General features: G+C 36.9%; 1 protein-coding gene across 1 annotated transcript in view; it reads right to left on the reverse strand.

The window, feature by feature from the left end:
• The window catches only part of svep1 (sushi, von Willebrand factor type A, EGF and pentraxin domain containing 1), a 70001-nt gene that overhangs the window by 35321 nt on the left and 13483 nt on the right, over positions 1-21197 (reverse strand). The window contains 5 exon segments of the mRNA XM_020937866.2: positions 175-354; positions 2383-2562; positions 2896-3054; positions 14641-14826; positions 15274-15529. Of these exon segments, the coding sequence (XP_020793525.2) occupies positions 175-354; positions 2383-2562; positions 2896-3054; positions 14641-14826; positions 15274-15529 (961 nt within the window).

Here is a 21197-nt window from a genome sequence, read left to right on the forward strand (position 1 = left end):
CTGGGCATGTTTTTGATGAGATAACAACATTATAACATGGCTTAAAGCTCACAAGAGTACATTTTGTGCAATATTGAACCGTTAAAAAACATAATTCCAGTAATGTTTTCCATGAGGGTGATAATATACATTACGCTCTAAACTCAAAACTAGTAGCATGAAACTCAGGCTTACCCATACAGCGAGGCAGAGGCCCACTCCACTGAGAGCTGGCCTGGCATGTGAGCCTAGACTCCCCCTCCAGCCTGTAGCCACGATCACAGCCCACCTGACACTCTGCCCTGTAGGAGGCGCCACCTTCAGAGCACTTCAGGAAACCGTGCAAAGGTGGAGACAAGGACGGACAGGAACGCACTACAGAAAGGAAGAAAAATACAAGGGCCATGCACAAAATAAATGATAGCTGTGGGATCAAGATTATATGTTATTTTAGTGTCACTACAACATGATTCGTAAATTACTTAAAGGCGTGCAGTGTATCTTTTCTCATGGAGGGTCAACCAACTGCTTGTCATCATGGTGCTGTTATTGCTTCGCCTGGAATGTTCGACAGTAAAGTATTAAACTAATTTCTCTCCATGACGATAAGCAAAAACTAAACCTGGCCAGATCTATGGCGAGGTGTCTCAGTGTATCGGAACAACTTTTCAATATTAACAATAATATATATCAACAATATTTTTAATCAATAAAACATCTGTAATGGAATAAATGCAAGACAGACAGTTTAATACCGTACTGTGGAATATTCCTGGTAAAACAATCACATCTCCATAGAGACAAGCAGATGGTGGACCCACAACCAGAAAAGTTACACAGTGCACCTTTAAATGCTTTGACTGACATAAATAAATACAGGAGTCTAAATCTAAAAGCAGAAGGAAAAATCTACAAAAGAATACAAAAGGTGATCACCCACAAACACTTCTTGGGCTGTCATTTATCCTAAAACATAACAGTGTACATCAAATAAAAGAAAATATCTGTGTGTGTGTGTATTTGCGTGTATGTGTCTGTGTGAGTGTGTGTGTCTTGTCTGATTCTGCTGAGGTCTTGGAGAAACTGTGTAGTGTTATTTCTCATCAGAGCTCATAGACAGACAGGCAGTTAAGGGAGACCCCCTCCCTCAGGGCTGTTCAAGCTGGGAGGTCCACCCAGGCCAAGCCCAGACTCAGTGAACACATACCAGCAGACACATTTGAAAATATATACCAAACCCACATTCTATAAATCTGGAGCTACTCGTGCATGTTTAAAGTCTGGTCCTGCAATGAGTCACAATCTGACATTTAAACATGCTTTTTTCTCATCTATCTCCACACCTCTCACTGCTTCTCACTGTCTCTCACTTTTCTATTGGTTTTTCCACTCTGACCTTCTCATCGGCTTCACTTCCACCCATTTATTTCAAAGGAGTTCGTCTCGTTCACATCTGGTCTGACACTTAACTTAAGACTTCTCACATTCAGTCTAAACACAAATGATTGTGTAAGAAACTTTTACGCAACAATACTCCCTGATCATTTTGTTTTTTACACATAGCAACAAAAACAGATGCTTAACAGAAATGTATTTGTAATGATAAAGTTCAAATATCATTATAATGACTTTTAAAGGGATTTTATCAGCTATTACTGTTAAGGGTTGGACTAATATGGTTTTATTCATGGCTGATGATCATGACATCATATCATGACTGATACTGACTGAATCAGAATCCAGAGCAGCTGATGCCAAAAGGCTTTACCGTTATTTTTAGGCTGATATGCAGGGCCTATTATGATTATTCCCCCAGAGTTCTGCAAGTTAAATCTATTACAGACTCACCCATAGTCACTTGTTATCACACTTTGTGCAGTTATCTCTTCATATTTAAATATTAAAATAAAGTTGTCTGTGCTGGATATTTAAAGGTGCACTGTGCAACTTCTAAGGTGGAGCGTCTGCTAATTACTTGTCTTCATAGAGATGTTATTTCTTTGCCTGGAATGTCCCACAGTATGGTATTAAACATATCGCCCTTGCATCTGTTTAATTACAGGTGTTGTATAGCTCAAAAATATCTTAAAAAATATAAATTTTTTACATATGTAGGCTTGTTTCTCCATAGAGCTGACCATTTGCCTGTCCATTGTGATACGTTTCCATACTGTGGTATAATAAAGGCAAAACAGTATTATCTCCATGGAGACCAGCAGGTGGCAGACCCTTCACCAGAAAAGTTACACAGTGCCCCTTTATCCAGCACGGGGGCCAATAGTTAGTGGTCAATATGTTACCTAAAAACCCACAAAGAGCAAATTTTAACACCGTAATACAAAGCAATAACAGCTCAAAATGTGACTACCCACTCTAAAAGTGCAAAAATCTGCCTCTAGTTACCATGGCAGGAGGCAGGTGTCCCGGACCAGGTGCCGTCAGCCTGGCACAGTCTGATGCTGGTGCCCTGGAGATCGTAGCCCTGCTGACAGCGCACCCCGCAGGCTGCATCGTAGTTATTGTTACAAACATTCTGGACGAAGAAACCGTGTTCAGGGGGATACAGAGGAGGACAGTGCACCGCTGCAAACAAAAACAGACATTAGATAAGTCTGAAAAAAATTAACAAAAATTAAACAAATATGCACAACCTTTTTAAATACTTGATATCTCATTATCTAGTAATTTTTGTGTTTTTTTCTTTGTTTGTTTGTTGTTTGTTTTTTTATATGATGTTTGAAAAATATTGTGTGTAGAGAGAGGGGGTGGGGTGTGAGAGGGCTTAATGTCACACTGTGGAAAATTCCAGGCAGAACAGTTATATATCCATCGAAACAAGCAGTGACGGAACTCCAACCAAAAGTTACATAGTGCACCTTAACATCTGATTACTATGAAAGTCAGTATATGTCTTACGTTGGCAAGTCATGCCCAGTGGCTGGTATCCTGGTTTACAGACACAGTCACTGAGAGAGGTGCTGCCCGGCTGGGATGTGTGCTGGGGGTCAGGGCACTGTAGGCAGGAGCTGGGCCCACCTGGGGTTCCCTCAGGTTTATATGTGCCAGAAGGACATGCTGATAAAGAGAAGTGAAAAAGGCAGTTAGCAAATACAAAAATGGTTCACAGAAAGTCCAAACAGCCCCCACAATGGTCCTATTTTACGAAAAATTGGTTCATGTGAACTTTAAATCATGTTATATTGTTGTTACCTCAATAAAACATACCTGGAGTTCCGTTTTGTTTCATTCACATATGTTTAAGTAAACCTTCATTATTAGCTTCTCTACATCTTCAAAGCTCTAAATGCTCTGTTCCACCTTGTGATGTCATGAGTGTTAGTTTGCAAAGTACATTTTACCTTTTGTTCAGTAGAGATTGGCAATTCCAATCTCTACTGTTTTCAATTTGAAAGAAGAACTCAAATATGGAGGATTTGTGTGTTAAAACTTTTGTGAATGAAAAAAAAACACAACTCTGTTTATGTTTTTGATGAGGAAACAACCTTATAATAGACTGGAAAATATGGACCTTTTAAACCAAAACTTAATACATTACGTAACTAAACAAATGATATAAAACAAACTTATCAATGATATTTTAAAATGTGTTTTTTAAACACAGATGGTCTGTATTAGCATTTCCCTTTGATCACTTGCACCTCCAACATAAAACTGTGCTTTCTTTTTGTGCGTGTGCCTGGAGTGAAGTGGAAAAAGCTATGAAATCACAACAGCCCATAGACATGCATTTAAATGAGTGCACAATGACAAATAGATGTTTAAGATGTATCTAGAATGGCATTTTGTTTAAATATGAGCCCACATTCAATTAACAAAACAGTTTTACTATTGTTACAGAATTTAAAGTCCTGTATTACACAAAATTTACTCTTGTGAGCTTTAAGCCATGTTGCTTCCACATCAAAAATATACCTGAAATTGTGTTTTGTTTTATTCACACATGTTAAAGTAACCTTTAATTATTAGTCTGTCTACATCTTCAAAACTCAAAATACTCCGCTCCACCTTGTGATGTCATATAGATTCTCAAGTTAACAGCTACCTTTTACCTTTAGTTCAGTAGAGATCGATCATTCTAGGGCTGAAATTATCCAAATGATTCTATGAAGGTGTATGGAGTTTAGAAAAATAGTGGAGCAAACATGTGTGATAAACATGTGTGAAAGAAACAAAGCACAACTCCAGGTATGTTTTTGATGAGGAAACAACATTATAGTAGATCAGAAATAGCGTAATATGGACTCTTAAACAAAAAGCAACATTTCTTTAAACACAGTTTTAAACTACAATTCAAGTCATGACTTGCCTGTTTCGTACTTCTTAGTCTGATGAAATCTCAAACAAAAAAAATCTAAACCAAATGTTTTCAATATTAAGTCTTTTAGGAATCTGAGGTCTTCTTTTGCATATGTTTTGTGTTAAAAAGATTTCCCAATTGGCTTAAGCAGTTTGTAATACTCCCATGAGATCCATTTTCTCATACGGGCTTTAAATCTAATTCTTAGTAATTTAGACTATTTATATTAAAAGTGCACTATACAACTTTTCTTTTCAATCTTCTTTTGGAGATGTTGTTGCTTTCCCCTGAATGTTATGCAGTATCACATTAAATATTTCCATCAGCATTTATTCATTACAGGTGTTTCCATTGTTCAAAAATAGAATAATTCCTCCTGTGAATAGGGGAGCCACTCCACAGAGCCACTGTCTAGTAGCACAGTGCTACAACTGCCTCTCTCGTAATTTTAATCAATATAATGGAACATTTTAGACAAAGCAATAACATTTTCAAGGAGACAAGCAGACCGGACCCTTCACTAGAAATGTTATGCAGTACACCTTTAACTTAGATGGAAAGATATTTTCCATTTTTGTGGCAGTGTTAATTAATGTATTCCATGTGCATTTGACTTAAACATATTATAATTTCCAGAGGTGGAAGTAGTATTAGATTTTTTATTTCTTAAGCAAAAGTACAGATATCAGAGCAAAGAAATACTCAAGTAAAAGTAAAAATATCACATAAAAAATATATTTAAGTAAAATAATGTTTTAATAAAAATGTCCTTAAAGAGTAAAAAGTGAATGAATTTCACATAGATTTTGAGATCTAACAAAACTTCAAATGTAGTGATTTTGATACAGATTTGTGCTGAATTTTGTTCAGCAGAAAAATCAGCAGATTTTTTTTTCTCCTAGCTGTTTTTCTTTGTATATTTTTGTATGCTCGGACTATGAACATACTAAAAATAAAGCTCCAACCTTTTCAGCAGGTCTCAGACAATATTTAAAAATCCTTTTACTTTTCAGTACAGTTCAAAAATGTAGTGGAGTAGAAAGTACATATACCTGATACAGATACCTGCTCTCAAATGTAGTAAAAGTTTAAATTATGCTCTTTAAAATCTACTTATAAAATAAAGATACCTGAAATGTTTACTTAAGCACAGTACTTTACTACTTTTACTTTGTTACATTCCATCACTGGTAATTTCAAAATACAGCCCATAGCCATGTGAAAAATTACCTAGACTATAACATTTTAATATCTGGCAGGTGAAGGAGTAAATACTAGCAAAAACAAATATTACTTGAGCACACACTCCCATGAACAAACTTAAATGCCAAGTTGGCCTGACGATGAAAAAACTGAAACCCCTCCAAAACATATCACGGACCCCATGCTGAAGCTAACGATCTGTGTGACGCAGCAGCCAAAAGAGAAGATTTGGGTGCATTGGGTTAGTGCTGTGGGCTATGGAGTTTACTCTGCTTTCATTTGGGGAAGGAAGTGTGGCCAGCGAACCAGAGGACCATAAAACAGAAAGAGCCTGCTGTGTCTGGACTGGAAATGACTGTATGACTGTGACAGCAAAGGCTCAAAGGGAGCTACTGTACACTAATGATGTGGGGAAAGTCTACACCCCACTCCTGTGATATGGAACTATTTATTCAAAGCTAGCAGTGTTTGGCTAACGCTAATCACTGCTAATTATTTTAATGTAGCTCTGATAAAGTTGCAGAAAATAAAAAAATCCATCAACTGTCTTACCTGTAAGAAAGTAGAAACGATGCTAATACTAAATACAAACATATATTAATTTCTTAAAACTAAAGCAATGTTTGGCTAATGCTAATCACTGCTAATTATTTTAGAGTAGTCAATATACTAATATAATACTAAAAAACATAGAGTAACTTCTCCAGATATTAATCTGTTAAAAAGGTACAACATTGTGGATAATGAAAACTGTAAATGCCTATATTACGCAAACTTGTGACCCTTTAGAGATGTAGAGATGGGAAATTCCAGGGTTGAAATGATCCAAATGATTCTAGTTAATATGGATGATGTTTAAAAAACACAGTGGAGCACTTCCTGAACAGAGTGTTTTCTGTTTGGGAAAAGAGCTCACCTAAATATGCAGGGTTTCAAAACGCAACTAATGTTATGTTTATGATAAAGAAACAACATTATAACATAGATCAGAAAATAGGGTAATATGGGCCCTTTAACTTCAATATCCAGGAGTGGGTGGTCCTAAATATGGTGTTACGCTTTATCTTGGGTGGAGAGAATTACGAATGTTTTATTTTCCAAAATCTTTAAGATTCCAGGACAGGAGCGATAAATGATTTGCCAGCAACAGGAACATTTGACAAACCCATTAGAAGACATCAGGTTTGCTTGGCAGCTGGATAGTAAGTATGTCACACGTGCTATTGATACTTTGCAGTGACGTCAAGCAGGAGGTGGTCTACATGTATCTCTATGGTGGACTGTTCAGCAGTTGCCATGGAGACACAATGCACACATTAGGAAACGCTGTCAAAAAAGTTTAAAGATCATAATCTGATAACTCAAAGAAAAATATAAAACAGATTTAAACACTTTTTCAGGAGCCTGTGATCAATACGGGTATTTATGATCCTCTTTAGATATTTGATTTTCAACAAAAAAGTGACAGTGGTTAACTGAAAAACAGTTGGCTAATGCTGACTAGCTTGTGACTGTAATCATATATGTATGTGAAACTTGCATTACAATATAAATCAGCTCATCTGTTGTAGTTCCAGCTATGTCAGCGCTTTCTGGTCAGATTGTGTTTTAACAAAACTCAGATTTATGTCTAATTTGAGTATCAGAGCTTCAGACAGACCCCGAGGGAATTTTGATGACATCATCTGCAAAACATCAATATAGTCGCCTTTCATACACATAAGCTATATTTATTTTAAAGTCCAACTCCAAAACCTATAAAACCTACATATAAAAACTGTTTAATATGTATTCAAAAGTCAACTAGTTTGCCCTGTATAGTTCTTCATGGCTAACAATGGGTTTGATTTCCACTATAATATATCTCAGAAAAGTAACTCTCCAGTCTTAATTGTAAACACAGGTTGTCAATATCAAAGTCCTCCTGCTAAATCTGGACAATAGCCTGGTCACTTGCGGTTGCGGCTCGCGCCTGAAATCTTAATTAAGTTGTTAAACGCCTTCAATTATAGGATACACCGAGGCAAAAACAATGTTGACATGCAAGCAAGCTTTCCACTCATAACCAAGACGTCTCATGCAAACTCGAGGTGCAGAAAATACAATAAAAGATTTGTTTATAAACACTGGTGGAAGAAGTAGTCAATTTTGTTACATTAGTAAAAGTACAGATACAGGAGCAAAATAATACTTAAGTATTGAAGTATCATGTGAAAAATCTACTTAAGTAAAAGCACTAAATTACCCTCAGCCTTTTCAGCAGGTCTAAAATAATATTTAAAAATATATTTATTTTTCAGCTTATTGTCCAGCTCATAAATATAGTGGAGTAGAAAGTACAGACACCTGCTCTCAGATGTAGTGAAGTAAAAGTAAAAAGTATCCACTTTAAAATATACTGCAATAAAGTTCAGACACACAAAATTTATACTTAACTACAATACTTTACTACTTTTACTTCCACCACCTGAATGTATAATAGACATTTTATAGCAAAGCAATAAAAATAATATAATAATAATAAAAGAAGTAAAATCTCCATGGAGATTTCAGATAAAAAAGTTACACAATGCACCTTTAAGAGTTGCATTCTGTTATGTACTTTTGCAGCTCATATTTTTGTAACGATATTGTACATTTAGAATACTTTTTGGGGGCTAGTTATACTTTATTGTTTGGTTTCAATATTATTGTTTATCATCTCTATTTCATTCAGAATTATATCGTGCTTCAAAATGTGTTATCGTGACAGGCCTGAGTGGACATCTGGTTTTGTCTGTCCGCCTGCCCCTCCTCGGATATAAAAATAGACGACGGAAACGGAGATGTTTGGGGTGTAAGCGTCTGCACAGATCGGGGTCAGAGTGATTTTCCATAGTGAAAACACAGGTCATCTGAACCAGAAACTGTTTGGGAATCCCATCTTTGAGGAATGTCAGGAGGCTCTAAATCACCAGACCAGTCTCTCCCATCTGGACAGCCATGGGGGAAAAGGGGAGAGGATGTCCACCTACGCAGGCTCCAAATGGGGAGGGGTTGGCTTCTGTAGACCCCGGATCTGTCAAGCCTCCATGTGATGCAAGGGAGTCTATAGAGATGGAATACTTAATTGCTTTTGTGTGCAGTCCCAAAGCTGACGGGATTGAAATAAAGGCACTAGTATTGTCACAATACTAAAATTTCAAGCTCAGTTTCATATACTAAGGAATAGACTTGATGCTCGATACAGATTTCAGTACCACATTACATACCTGGAGTTGTTTTTTGTTTTATTCACTCCTTTATTATTGGTTTGTTAATACTTCCAAAGCTCAAAATGCTCTGTTCCACCTTTTGATGTCATGAAGAGGAAGTTAACAGCAACATTCTAGTTTTAGTTCTGTAGAGATTGACAATTCCAGGTCTGAAATTATCCAAGTGATTCTAGTGAATTTGTATGGAGTTTAAAAACACAGTGGAGCACTTTTTCTATTGCCACATGACATCACAAGGTCGTACAGAGTGTTTTCTGTTTGAGAGAAGAAGTCTGCCCACATATGCAGGGTTTGTGTGTTAAACATGTGTAAAGGAAACTAAACACAACTCCAAATATGTTTTTGATAAGGAAACAATTTTTATACATATTGAAATGAGTGTCTAGTTTCGATACTAGTAGTATCGACTACTATCTGATATTTGAAACTTTAACATTCCTAAAATGCACACTAGAGCAGGCAATATGACAAAAAGTATTACAATTATTTTAATATTGATTCATATTGATCAATCACAATTATTTTTTATTCAATTTATATTTTAAAGTTTCAAAAGTAAGATTTCTGGCCCAAATTCTGCTCCAAACCACATGATCCACTGACTGAGCACTGGCTGTGGACTTTTCAATTAGAGATGACCAAATCTATTCAAATTTGATTAGTTACAGCTCTAACGCACAGTAAAACACATTATCTTCAGCATATAAATCTTGTGAAAGAAAAACAAAGCATAAAGCAAGCGTCTGACTGCCTGACTCGCTTCACTTCCTCTCAAAACGGTGACCTTTGACCTGGCGTGTGTCCCACTTCAATCTCTTCATTCAACGGAAGAGATTTCAGTCAACAGCTCCTCATGAACCCACAAAGACAGACTGAAGAGGAAACCAAGTGCAAAGGAGGACTGTCACACACAGTCAGTCATGGGAAAATTAATAGAGAAAGGGTTAAAATAAAAAAAATAATACAAATCTGTAATTGTGTGCTGAAGGGATATTAGCTTAAAGGTGCATTGTGTAACTTTTCTGGTGGAGGTTCCATCAAATGCATGTCTCCGTGGAGATGTCATTGCTTTGTCTGGAATGTTATTAATGGTATTAAACCTTTCTGTCTTCATGGTGACCAAACCAGACCAAGTTACAAGTTAGATCTGTGCAAGGCAACCCAGAATGCCTGTGTCTCTAGGTATTTTTAAACTGTAATTTAATAAATGTAAGGTAGAGTTGTTTAATGTCATACTATGGAACATTCAAGTCAGAATAATGGCATTTCCATAGAAACAAGAAAGTGACGGACCTCTAATGAAAAGTTACATAGTGCACCATTAAAGAAAATGCTATCTGTCACACTATATTTTACATTGGCTTAAAAGTACCATAATGTTTATTTTAGTGTGGGCACAATACTAAAATTTCAAACTTGATTTCAACACTAAAGAATAAATTTGATTCTCAATACCATTTCTGATACCACAATAATTAAAAACACTCTTCTTTAGACAATAGAATGCAATTTTCAACATTAAATTGTAGTACTTTTTTTTAAATATTACCATGTGGTCTTATATCTGTGTAATCCCTCAAGGTAGGTTCCATAGTGATCCATGGGTGTATACTAGTCTATGTGAATACTTGTTCTAATACAGCTCAAGATCATTCTAAAGAGAGAGACTTTAGTGATCAAAAGGGGAATTCAAGAAAAAATCTATTCAGAAAAGTTTCATTTCTGTACCTGCGATTGTCTGTCATCTTAAATTTAGTCAGTTTAAGAAAAAATTTAAACAAAAAATTGACTAGAGAAAGTACAGTTATATAGATGACAAGCATTCAGATGTGGGTCCTCTAATGTTTGGGTGGACCATCTTTCCTTGATCTATGTCTGTTTTTTTACAGTTACAAGTTACACACTTCAGCGGCTTCAGTTTAAACCACAAGTCTGTTTTACAACATCCCAGAGCAAGAGCAGTCATCAATTAGCTCTTTCAAACACATATATGTGTCATTTAATAAGAAGGGAGAGCTGGACATATTGTTAAAGAAAAAAACATTTACCAGTACAGCAATGTATATAATCTACAATTGTTTAAAAAAAAAAGTTACTCAGAAATGAGTCAATACTGAAATTATCTGAAACTAGATATGTCAATGTCTATCCCTTAGTATCGAAATCAAGTTTAAAATTTTAGTATCGTGACAACACCAATCTGAGGGTTTATCTCAGGAAACAACATTAAAACAGAGGTCAGAAAACAGCGTACTATGGGTCCTTTAAACCCATCTTTACACTCTGGACTGTGTTTTCATGGACAGCCTCTTGCGCCTGTCTCCACTGTCCAGGCACAGCAGAGGCGAGAGGAGCAGAGTTTGTGCTGACACCACATTAACACAGACCAGAGCTGCTGTCACTCTCACAGAGCACAGAAGAGCCTGATAAGTCCCATGGGTCACAGATAAAAGCGTGTTTTACGGTCAAGCTTAGTTACTATACAGGTACGTTACAGTACAGCAACAGATCTTAAAGGTCCTATATTACACAAAAATTACTCTTGTGAGCTTTAAGACATGTTATAATGTTGTTAGCTCCTTAAAAACATACCATTTGTTTCATTCATACATGTTTGAGTAATCCTGGTTTATTAGTCTGTCCACATCTCAAAAAATCAAAATGCTCTGTTCCACCTGTTGATGTCATGAAGTGGTAGTTTTCAAATTAACAGTTACCTTTTATCTTCCAAATGATTCTAGTGAAGGTGTATGGGTTTTAAAAACACACTGAAACATGTCCTGTATTACCACATGACATCACAAGGTGGAACAGTGTGTTTTCTGTTTGAGAGGAGAAGTCAGCCTAAATATGTAGGATTTTAGTCAAGGAGTTAAACGTGTGTGAATGAAACAAAAACTAATTCAGGTATGTTTTAGACAAGGAAACCACATTATAACATAGATCAGAAAATAGCTTAATATGGGTGTTCTAACCGCACATGATGGGTTAGACTACTAATTTATCTAAAACATAGTCATCATCATTGTTTTTAAAATTAAAAGCCTCGACTTTTTCTTTGTAATTTTGGTGAAAGTTATAATTTTGCATTTTTTATAATTTTATAATTTTACTTCCTGGTTGTGTTACCAAGCAACCATAATGTTAATACAGGCTAAACCTCTCTAAATTATACAATAGTTATTATTTGACAAATAAAAAATAAATGACAACATATTTGTTAAATCAGTGTTTACAATATGACAACAATGCTTTCCTTGTGCATAAACTGTCTCTGACAGACTGGAACAGATTATAGTTGACAGAGGGAGTCAGTTAGAAGCTCCGGCTACTTCCTGTATTTTACAACTTTTTGTTTTCTACTTTTCTTCACTAACTGCTATTTAATTGATGAAAAATTATGATGAGTATTTCCCACAGGTGTCATCCTAACAAATCAAATAATAATTAGAAAAAAATATTTCTGTCAAATGCACTGTCAAACTAATTTAAAGTAAAACAATGCAATGCCTGCTTTTCAAAGGGGTTTACCAACTGGCTTTATCTGCTGGAATTCCTGACATGTTTTGCGGAAGAGGGTGTTTGACTTGGCTGTTGACAGATTCATAACTAACACTGCAGTACACCGAGGGCTTTTGGACACGTTACAGGGAAAAGCACGGACCAATCAAAATAATAATCCACAAACACGACTCAGGCTTGCTCTTAATATATTCGCAAGTGTCAGAACCTGTTAAAAGTGAAAATTAAGAAGAAACAGTGTCACAATTAGTCTAGACCACAAACATACCGACCAGGGGCACTCCAGGGCCATCTTACCCATAATTCATAGAGCAGCTTCAGTTAAGCTAAGAGCATTAGGGTTAAAGCAATAGCCAATATTCAAGCAAGCTGTTCTTGCATTTTGCTAACGTACCACAGTTCTAATTGGGTTTGGAGCCAGCGCTACATCAAATATGAGTTAAGTTATGAGAAAATAAAGCTCTTATTAAAAGTACAGTTAAAATCACATATAAGGTACTTCACACTATGTTATAAAAACCATACAAGGTGTTGAGTCGTACCCTACAGGCTGCTAAAATACAGTTTTAGAAAAGACATACATTTAAATAGACCCTACGTCTTCATGAGATTTATGTTATGGGAGAAGGAGGCAGACACAGGGAGCAGTTTCAGTTGTGGTTTGAGCATTGTACAAACTGCCAGAGCCTGTGTCTGTGTCTGTGCCATCAATTAAACCATTAAACAAACGAATGAGTATCTTGGGGCTCAGACTCAACAATATAATGAATGACCTTATTATCACCCTTTCTCTTTGCTCCTTTTAAAATCTCCCCTTTTCTGTCACGTTTGTGTTTATTTAAATTATTTTATTTAATCCGAGCCTTGAAAGTACTTCACTCTCCTTAGTCTTATCTTAATGAATCTTAAGAGATTAAAAACACATGGGCCAAAAAGGAAAGCCAAAAGGCAAGTGCAGACAGCGTTAGCACTCATTGTTCATCATTAAGAGCAGATCATTATCAAGACTTTTACTGGGACTGTTTCCGTTATTGCCCCTGTACCACCATAAACCTGAAGCCACTGCAAATAGTCAAGAAGAGCCCAGACACAGCCCCTGTACAAACACATGTCTCCAAAAGTTACACAAAATCATGGGCCAGTTGGTAAGGGGAGCTAAGGATGCACCAATCCAATACAGGATTTACTGTTTACTGGTCATATAGTCTGCCCAGAAAATCTCATAATGTTTGAATTTTTATTTATTAAACACTGTTCGGTGGTTACTTGGGAGATAAATAACAGCTACATAACAAATAGTTTTGTCTTATTTTATTTTTGTTTTAAAGGTGCATTGTGTAACCTTTCTGGTGGAGAGTGTTCCACAGTATGACATTAAAAGACTCTACCTTATATTTATTCAATTACAGGTAGTTTTTAGCGCAAAAATACAGAGGAAAAAATGTACTGACTCTCTCACAGAGAAAAGCATTTGATGGACCTTCCTCCAACAAAGTTATACAATACACCTTTTAGGAAATGCAGTGTTCAATCTCTGCACTGGTATTGGTTGATATCAGGTTTTAGTAGATACTTTAAGCCAGGGGTCTCATTTACAATGGTGATTAATATATATATTTTTTTACTTATTTTCCACAATACATAGAATTCAGAAATCCCTTGGTGAGCTACTTGGAAGGGGGTGGAGAGCTACTGGTAGCTCCTGAGCTACTGGTTGGAGACCCCTGCTTTAAGCCATAGTATCAGAATCCGTATTGGAACTGAAAAAGCTGCATCTGTGTATCCCTAATCACAACCAGAGCCGAAAACACCTGCGCTAACAAATGATCAGGTTCTGTCAAACTGATAATAAACTGAATATTTGTGGAGCACGCGTCCAGAGCTGCCATGTACTAGGGCTGGGTAATATGGCGATAAAATGTGATTCCTGTGCTCATCTTCTATTTTAGTAAAATCGTCATGTTGTGATTGACAATTAAATTTTCTCTTCAATCAAACACAGATTCTTCTTGGAACTCTAAGCCTTTGTTGTTGGATCACAACATTCTGTGGGCAAATAATATTCTATCCAGATGGGGTCAGTTAAAATGAATATTGTTAAATGCATATTCAAGTTTTAATACGGTGAATTCTGGAGTCTAGTTACTTATAGAAAAGATCAGGTTCAACATTTATGAATTTACCTTTTGGATATTTCCTGGCAAAACACAATGTTATCAATGGGGAAACTGTCTCTTGCCCCCATCTGGGAGTATGGTATCAAGGGCTGCAAGCCTCAGTGAGCTTCAGTTGACTGGAGCCGAACGCTAAGGGTGATGTCACACTCCTTTACTCCTTTTTACAGTCTATTGTACAGTCTCATACCTGTGCACTCATGTTGCAGGCCCTTGCCGTAATAGCCCCTCTCACAGACGCAGGCGTACTGTCCAGTGTGGGAGCCACATTTGCAGCTGGCCATCACATCACAGCAGTCTGCTCCTGCTTCACAAAGAGACGAGCACTGAGACTGGTCTTCCTGGATGTAACTGCCCATGGAGAGGTCCACCAGGTCTGAAGGGGAAAATATTCATATTCAAATGAAGATGATCAGGTGTTACTTTAAATGTATTTAGATGATGTGATACATTAGAGAATCTTCTCTATATTAAAACCACAGAAGCAGTATGAAAACTCCCCTGTTGAATGTGGGAAAGAGGTTTCTTAATCAGTGTGAGGCAGTTGGCAACACATAACAGAAGAGCCCATGTAAAATAACTGTTGTCTTATGAATTTAGTGTTGAACAAGGTCAAAACCTCCATCGAAAAATATTACTGTGGGGCAAAATATGATCACAGGAGCACAAAAACTTCAAAGAGTTGCCTTGAATTTTCTTGAAAGTTTAAAGTTTATCAAAACTGAACTTTCTCTTGGAATAGGGATATAGAGTTGGCACCACATGTGTCTGAAACAATACTGAATATTTTTAGAGCTTATCTGTACCATCCTTCTTACAGTACCTTCATGTAACGCGTGACGAGCCAGGGCCTCAAACTCCTCAAAGTTGTGGACGAAGTAACAGTGCTGGTCTTTGGGGTTTGACGCCATGTCATGGAGCTCCCTGATGTTTCCTTGCCAAATGCCCAAAGTGAAGATCTCGACGCCACGTTCTCTCAGAGCCGCCGCCACAGGACGAGGGTCCCCACCGTTAGAGTAACCATCAGTGATCAAGAAGATGGCCTTACTGGCATTGGCTCTGGAGTGACGTAGAATTTGCTGTATGGGGTAGAAAGATTAATTACAAACTAGATAAACGAGCTAGACTAAATGTTTGAGATATAACATGAACACTTAAAAAGTTAAGTATATGTTACATGTTATTTTGTTTTTTACAGAACTGCATCAGTGTGATTTACAGTTTTAGTGCCACAAGTAATGCCTCTAAACACAAATATTTTACTCATAGATGTTTCTGCGAATGCCAAGTTATTTCCAGGTTTAGTGACACTGAACAACGTCACAGAAGACCACTAAAAACAGCCCTCAATTCTAGGGTTCCTCAAAACCATGCATCAGCACAAGAGCACAAGTGGCGAGCTGGTGAGGAGAAGGCTCTATGATTGTAATTATTTCTCCTTCAGACTGTGCAGCTGAAACCACTGCAGAACACTGGCAACAAACCCAAGCGACCAAGTCCACCCCTGAGACCAGCTTCAGTTCCCAAACTAACTATAGCCTTGTTTACAATCCACCACATCCAATTAGACAAAACATTAAAGTCTAAAACACAATTTTGTATTTTCTTAAGAGCACAAAATCCTAGACATCTGCTTGTACTTTGAACTTGGAATAAAAATGTAACAATTTTTGGAAATATGAACTGATCCCAGCAAATAAAAGAGGACCAAAAATCATAAATATTAGAAGCAAAAGGAGAGCCAAGATAAAGTCCTTAGTGTGAATATCTATTTCCTTGGCTAGGGAGGACAGGTCAAAGGTCATACATGCTCTGAATGAACTGATGGGATGAAAATACCGGATGTCGCAAATTTTTCAACATAACTTACTTACATATCCAACTATAAAATGCTTAAACTTGACCGAGGGTTTACAAATGAAAGGTGAAAGTAGACTAAACATAGTGTTGATATGATACTTTGATGATATTCAGACTTGATTTTGATACTAAGGAACTGACTTCATACTCAATACTGATTTCGAAACCACAAGAATGAAAAACACTCTTCTTTAGACAATGTCATTTTCAACATTAAATTACAGTACTTTATTTTATATTACCATGTGGTGTTATATCTGTGTATCCCTCAGTCGTCTAGGAAGGTTCCAGAGTGGTATTCAGAAGTTATTCAGGAAAGGTTCATTACTGTCCTATGAATGTGATGTTTTAGTATCAATACCTGCTAAAATTGGTGTCTAGTGTCAATACTAGTTTTAGTATTGATAAGTATCTGACTTTCACTACCTTTGACAACCCTAAAATGCCCTGTGAACTGAATCAAAATTGAAAAATAAATCACAAATCTTGCAATTCTTGTCAGGAACTTTGATTTGGTAGATTTTTTGAAATAGTTCAATACTCTTATTATTCAAAATGCCAGTACTGATATCTGCTAAAATTAGTATCTAGTTTCTATAATAATTTTGGCAGTATCTGATTTTCGACACTTTTGACCAGGCCCACTGACACAAATTTGGGGTCCTAGGGTAAGAAGACTCACATGGGCCCCACTCTAATATTAATTAATAGGCAGAGGTTCCAATTCTGGGCCCCTTAAGGCCCAGGGAAAACAGACCACTTTGTCCCCCCCTGTCGACTATCCTGCTTTTGACAACCCTAACTAGACACGCTAGGCTAGACCAGGGCGTGACCAGAGAACAGAGGATTCAGTTGAAGGGAGAAAACTGTCCAATGGTTCAAACTTAAAGCATTTCTGGCAGCACTGGGTAATTGCAGAGGCTGTGGAGCGAGAAGCAAAGTGGGAGAAGATTGTGTCTGGGAAGGGTCAATGCTTCGCTCCCAGCTGTCAGAGTCTAGCACAGAGACCCTCCCTCTGTCTGTAAAGCCCACCACCTGTCAACACTGATATATCTCTATGGACCAGTACCAGTTAACAGGCACAAGAGGGTGAACAAACTACAGTATATGGAAAGAGCTTCTGGGCAATTCTCCAAGCTATTACATTTGGGTCATGCTGATTTATTTAAAGTTTGTGTTTGTTGTTGTGCAAAAATCTCAAACCATCTTCCAGCTATAGACTGTAGACTTATATATAAATGGACATAGCTAACCACTGTGCTCCAAATAGGAAGTGAGCATGGGCACGCATCTGGCTCCATCAACTCTGGCTCCAGTTCATTTTGTACTGAAAAAATGTTGCCCATCTCTCTGTAACTGCTGTTGTCAGGCTACTCATTTTGGTCTTACAATGTTCATATTAACCCGCTACACATCCTGGTGTCTTTATTTTGCTACTTTGTCCGTAAATAAATTTCTAATCCTAATACGGAACTGGCTCCAAATTCGCTCCTATAACTGTATATAACATCGGTGAGCTTAATTTGATTGGCGCCAAAGGCTATGGGTGACGTTACACTTCCTTAGTCCACTTCTTTATACCCCCTATGTTTGGGTCGTGTTGATTTATTCAGAGTTTGTGCTTGTTGTGCCAGTTTTTATGTCAATGGTCTGTAAAGCAGTAGAAAAATCTCACATTGACTTCCAACCACACTTTCAGTAAAAGTTCAAGCCCAAAGTAGTTCAGTGGCACAGTAGTTTCCCATGAGTCATTGGGTGGTCCAGGTGACAGTGAAGATGTCACCAGACAGAGCATCCAAACACAGCCACTAAATGATACTTTCCTAAATAATCTTTGTATTTCGGATGACATAAGAGAAACCACATGGGTCACAGTGCAGGGAGAGGCTGCTCTTTACAGTAACTCCAGAAAGACCGTATCATTTCAGACAAAAGTAGTTGCTGTAATTTCCAGAGGAGGAAATAAGCCACATTAACAGAAGTTCACAAGCAAAATATTATCTTTGCAGTAAGTAAGTTTAACTGCTTGGTGTCATGTAACAAAGTCAAGCCCAAAGCTGAAAGTAGCTACAAGGTGTTCAGAAGCATATCTGGAGTTGTGTGTTGTTTCATTCACATATGTTTGAGTAATCCTTTATTACTAGTGTGTCTACATCTCCAAAGCTCAAAACGCTCTGTTCCACCTTGTGATTTCATTTAGTGGTAGTGTTCAAGCTAACAAGTCGACTTTTTACCTTTTGATGAGATTGGAATTTCCAGGTCTGAAATTACCCAAATGATTCTAGTGAAGGTGTATGGAGTTTGAAACACAGTGGAGCACTTCCTGTATTACTGCTTGATGATGTCACATTGTGAACAGAGTGTTTTCTGTTTGAGAGAAGAACTGTCTTGTCTGGTAAAACAAAATACAACTCCGGGTATGTTGTGATGAGGAAACAGCATTACAACAGAGATTAAATATAATGTAACATGGGCCCTTTAAAGGTGTACTGTGTAACTTTTCTGGTGGAGGGTACGTCAAATGCTTTTCTCCATGGTGATAATGTTATTGCTTTGTCTGAAATGTTTCTCAGTATGATATTAAACCTTTCTATTTTCATGGAGACCAAACCAGACCAAGTTACATGTCAGGTTTGTGGAGAGACAACCTCACTCACAGTCCGAATGACAGTTTTTAAAGGTATTTTTGAGCTATAAAACCACCTGTAATGGAATAAATGTAAGATAGCGTTGTTCAAAGCCATACTGTGGAATATTACAGGCAAAGCAATGACATATGAATAGAAACAAGAAGGTGACGGATCCCCAACTGAAGTTACACAGTGCACCTTTAAAGTTTTCCTAGTGTGGTGACATTGCATAAAGTAATGTTCGATAATTGCTTAGCTCCAAAGTTAGGTTGGTTTTTGTTTCTAAGTTATTTGGCATTCTCTAAATAGAGGCGTGTCTGATTAGACTTCAAAAGCTCACACCTCATTGCATTTGGCAGGGGAGATGGAGAAACCTTTCCACACCTTCGGGGAATAAAGATGTTGCCAAAGCAGGCCAGCTGTTAATCAAAGGGTTATTTATAAATGCATAGCAGCTACGTGGAATACTAATGAAGCCTCCCATCGCCCTCTCACCAGTGTATGACAGGCATGAAGGCAAAGGTGATCTTTTATTTTTGCACTTTTTTGTAGTTGTCTCCAGTGGTGGACCATAACAAAGTAAAAGTGGTAAAGAACTTACTACTTAAGTAAAAATGTTAGGTATCTGTACTTTACTTAAAGGTACATTGTGTAACTTTTTGGTTGGGAGTCTGTCATTTGCTTGTTTCCATGGATGCTATAGCTACTTAGCATTCTGACAGTCTACAGGGTTGCCTCTCCACAGATCTGACCTGTAACTTGGTCTGGTTTGATCTCCATGAAGATTGAAAGGTTTAATGCCATACTGTGAAACATTCCAGACAAAGCAATAACATAACAATAGCATTTGATTTACCCTTCAACAGAAAAATTACACAATGCACCTTTAAGTACATTACTTTAAGGTTTATTTTTTGTACTTTCTACATTATATTTTTGAACAGGAATGAAAAGTAAAAATATTTTTATTATAGTTTGAGACCTGCTGAAAGGCTGAAGGGTTTATTTTAACACATAGTTTGAACAAAATTTTGCACAAATCTTTATTACATTTACTACATTTAAAGCTTTATTAGATCTCAAAATCTGAATTTACTTTTAAATAGTTTAATGCTTTTACTTAAATAAAATATTTTCATGTGATACTTTTTTACTTGAGTATTATTTTAAGTAACAATATTGAGTACTCTCTTCCACCACTGGTTTACTCTTATCACAAACTGGAAATACGACCTCATTATTTTCTGGACGTAGTTTGTAAACCTCAGGCCTCTTTTCTCTGAAGTGTAAGTGCGTGTTTGGAGACACTATCTGCGTTTGGCTTGACCGGTAAAAATAATACAAACAGCTCTCTGGGAGGTGAACAGATCAAGATACAGACACGAAAATAAACTAAAGGATTAACCCAACACAAATATACATGCATTTTAAAGTTATGTCTACTATTACTTCATAAATACTTAAAGGTATTACACAAAACTGACTCTTGTGAGCTTTGAGTAATCCTTTATTTGTCTACATCGCCAAAGTTTAAAATGCTCCTGGTGGAACACCTTGTGATGTCATGATGAAGCTGTAATTAACAGCTACTATTTACTTTTCTGTTCAGTAGTTAGCACTTCCAGAGCTGAAATCATTCAAATGATTCTAGTGAAGGTGTATGGAGTTTAAAAACACAATTTGACACGTCCTGTATTATCACATGAGATCACAAGGAGAACTAAAGCCTAAATACGCAGGGTTTGTGTGTTAAACATGTATGGACAAAATAAAACACAACTCCAGGTATGTTTCAGATGAGGAACCAACATTATCACAGAGATCAGAAAACAGTGTAATATAGGACTTTTGAGGAATAATATAATTTCAGATGAATCCAAACAATGGGAGCCAGATAAAAGTCTGTTTGGAGGAACTGAAATTTGAAAAGAACACAGTGGAAATGCAGTGTTCAAAGAAGAAACGCTGAAAAGATACTTGTTATTGTTATTATTACGCTGATGTAGACTTGGAAAAACTTACTCCTAATATTTTTTTCCCTATTTAGATTTACTCAGTTACTCAACACTATTTTCCTAGCAGAGATTGCCAATGTCTACCTGAACTCATTTGTTTCATTTTGTGGGTGCTGAAATTTTGAAATCCATCCAAATGCAACACGCAACTCCATTCTTGAGGTTTACATAATAAATCACAAATTACAGTAGAGAAATAGAATAAGGCAGACTTCATTTATCACAGATTTTCTCTCATATTT

The sequence above is a fragment of the Boleophthalmus pectinirostris genome, unplaced genomic scaffold (genome assembly GCF_026225935.1).
Source record: "Boleophthalmus pectinirostris isolate CB_2022bp ecotype Guang Dong unplaced genomic scaffold, ASM2622593v1 HiC_scaffold_20, whole genome shotgun sequence".
Classification (NCBI taxonomy): domain Eukaryota; kingdom Metazoa; phylum Chordata; class Actinopteri; order Gobiiformes; family Gobiidae; genus Boleophthalmus; species Boleophthalmus pectinirostris.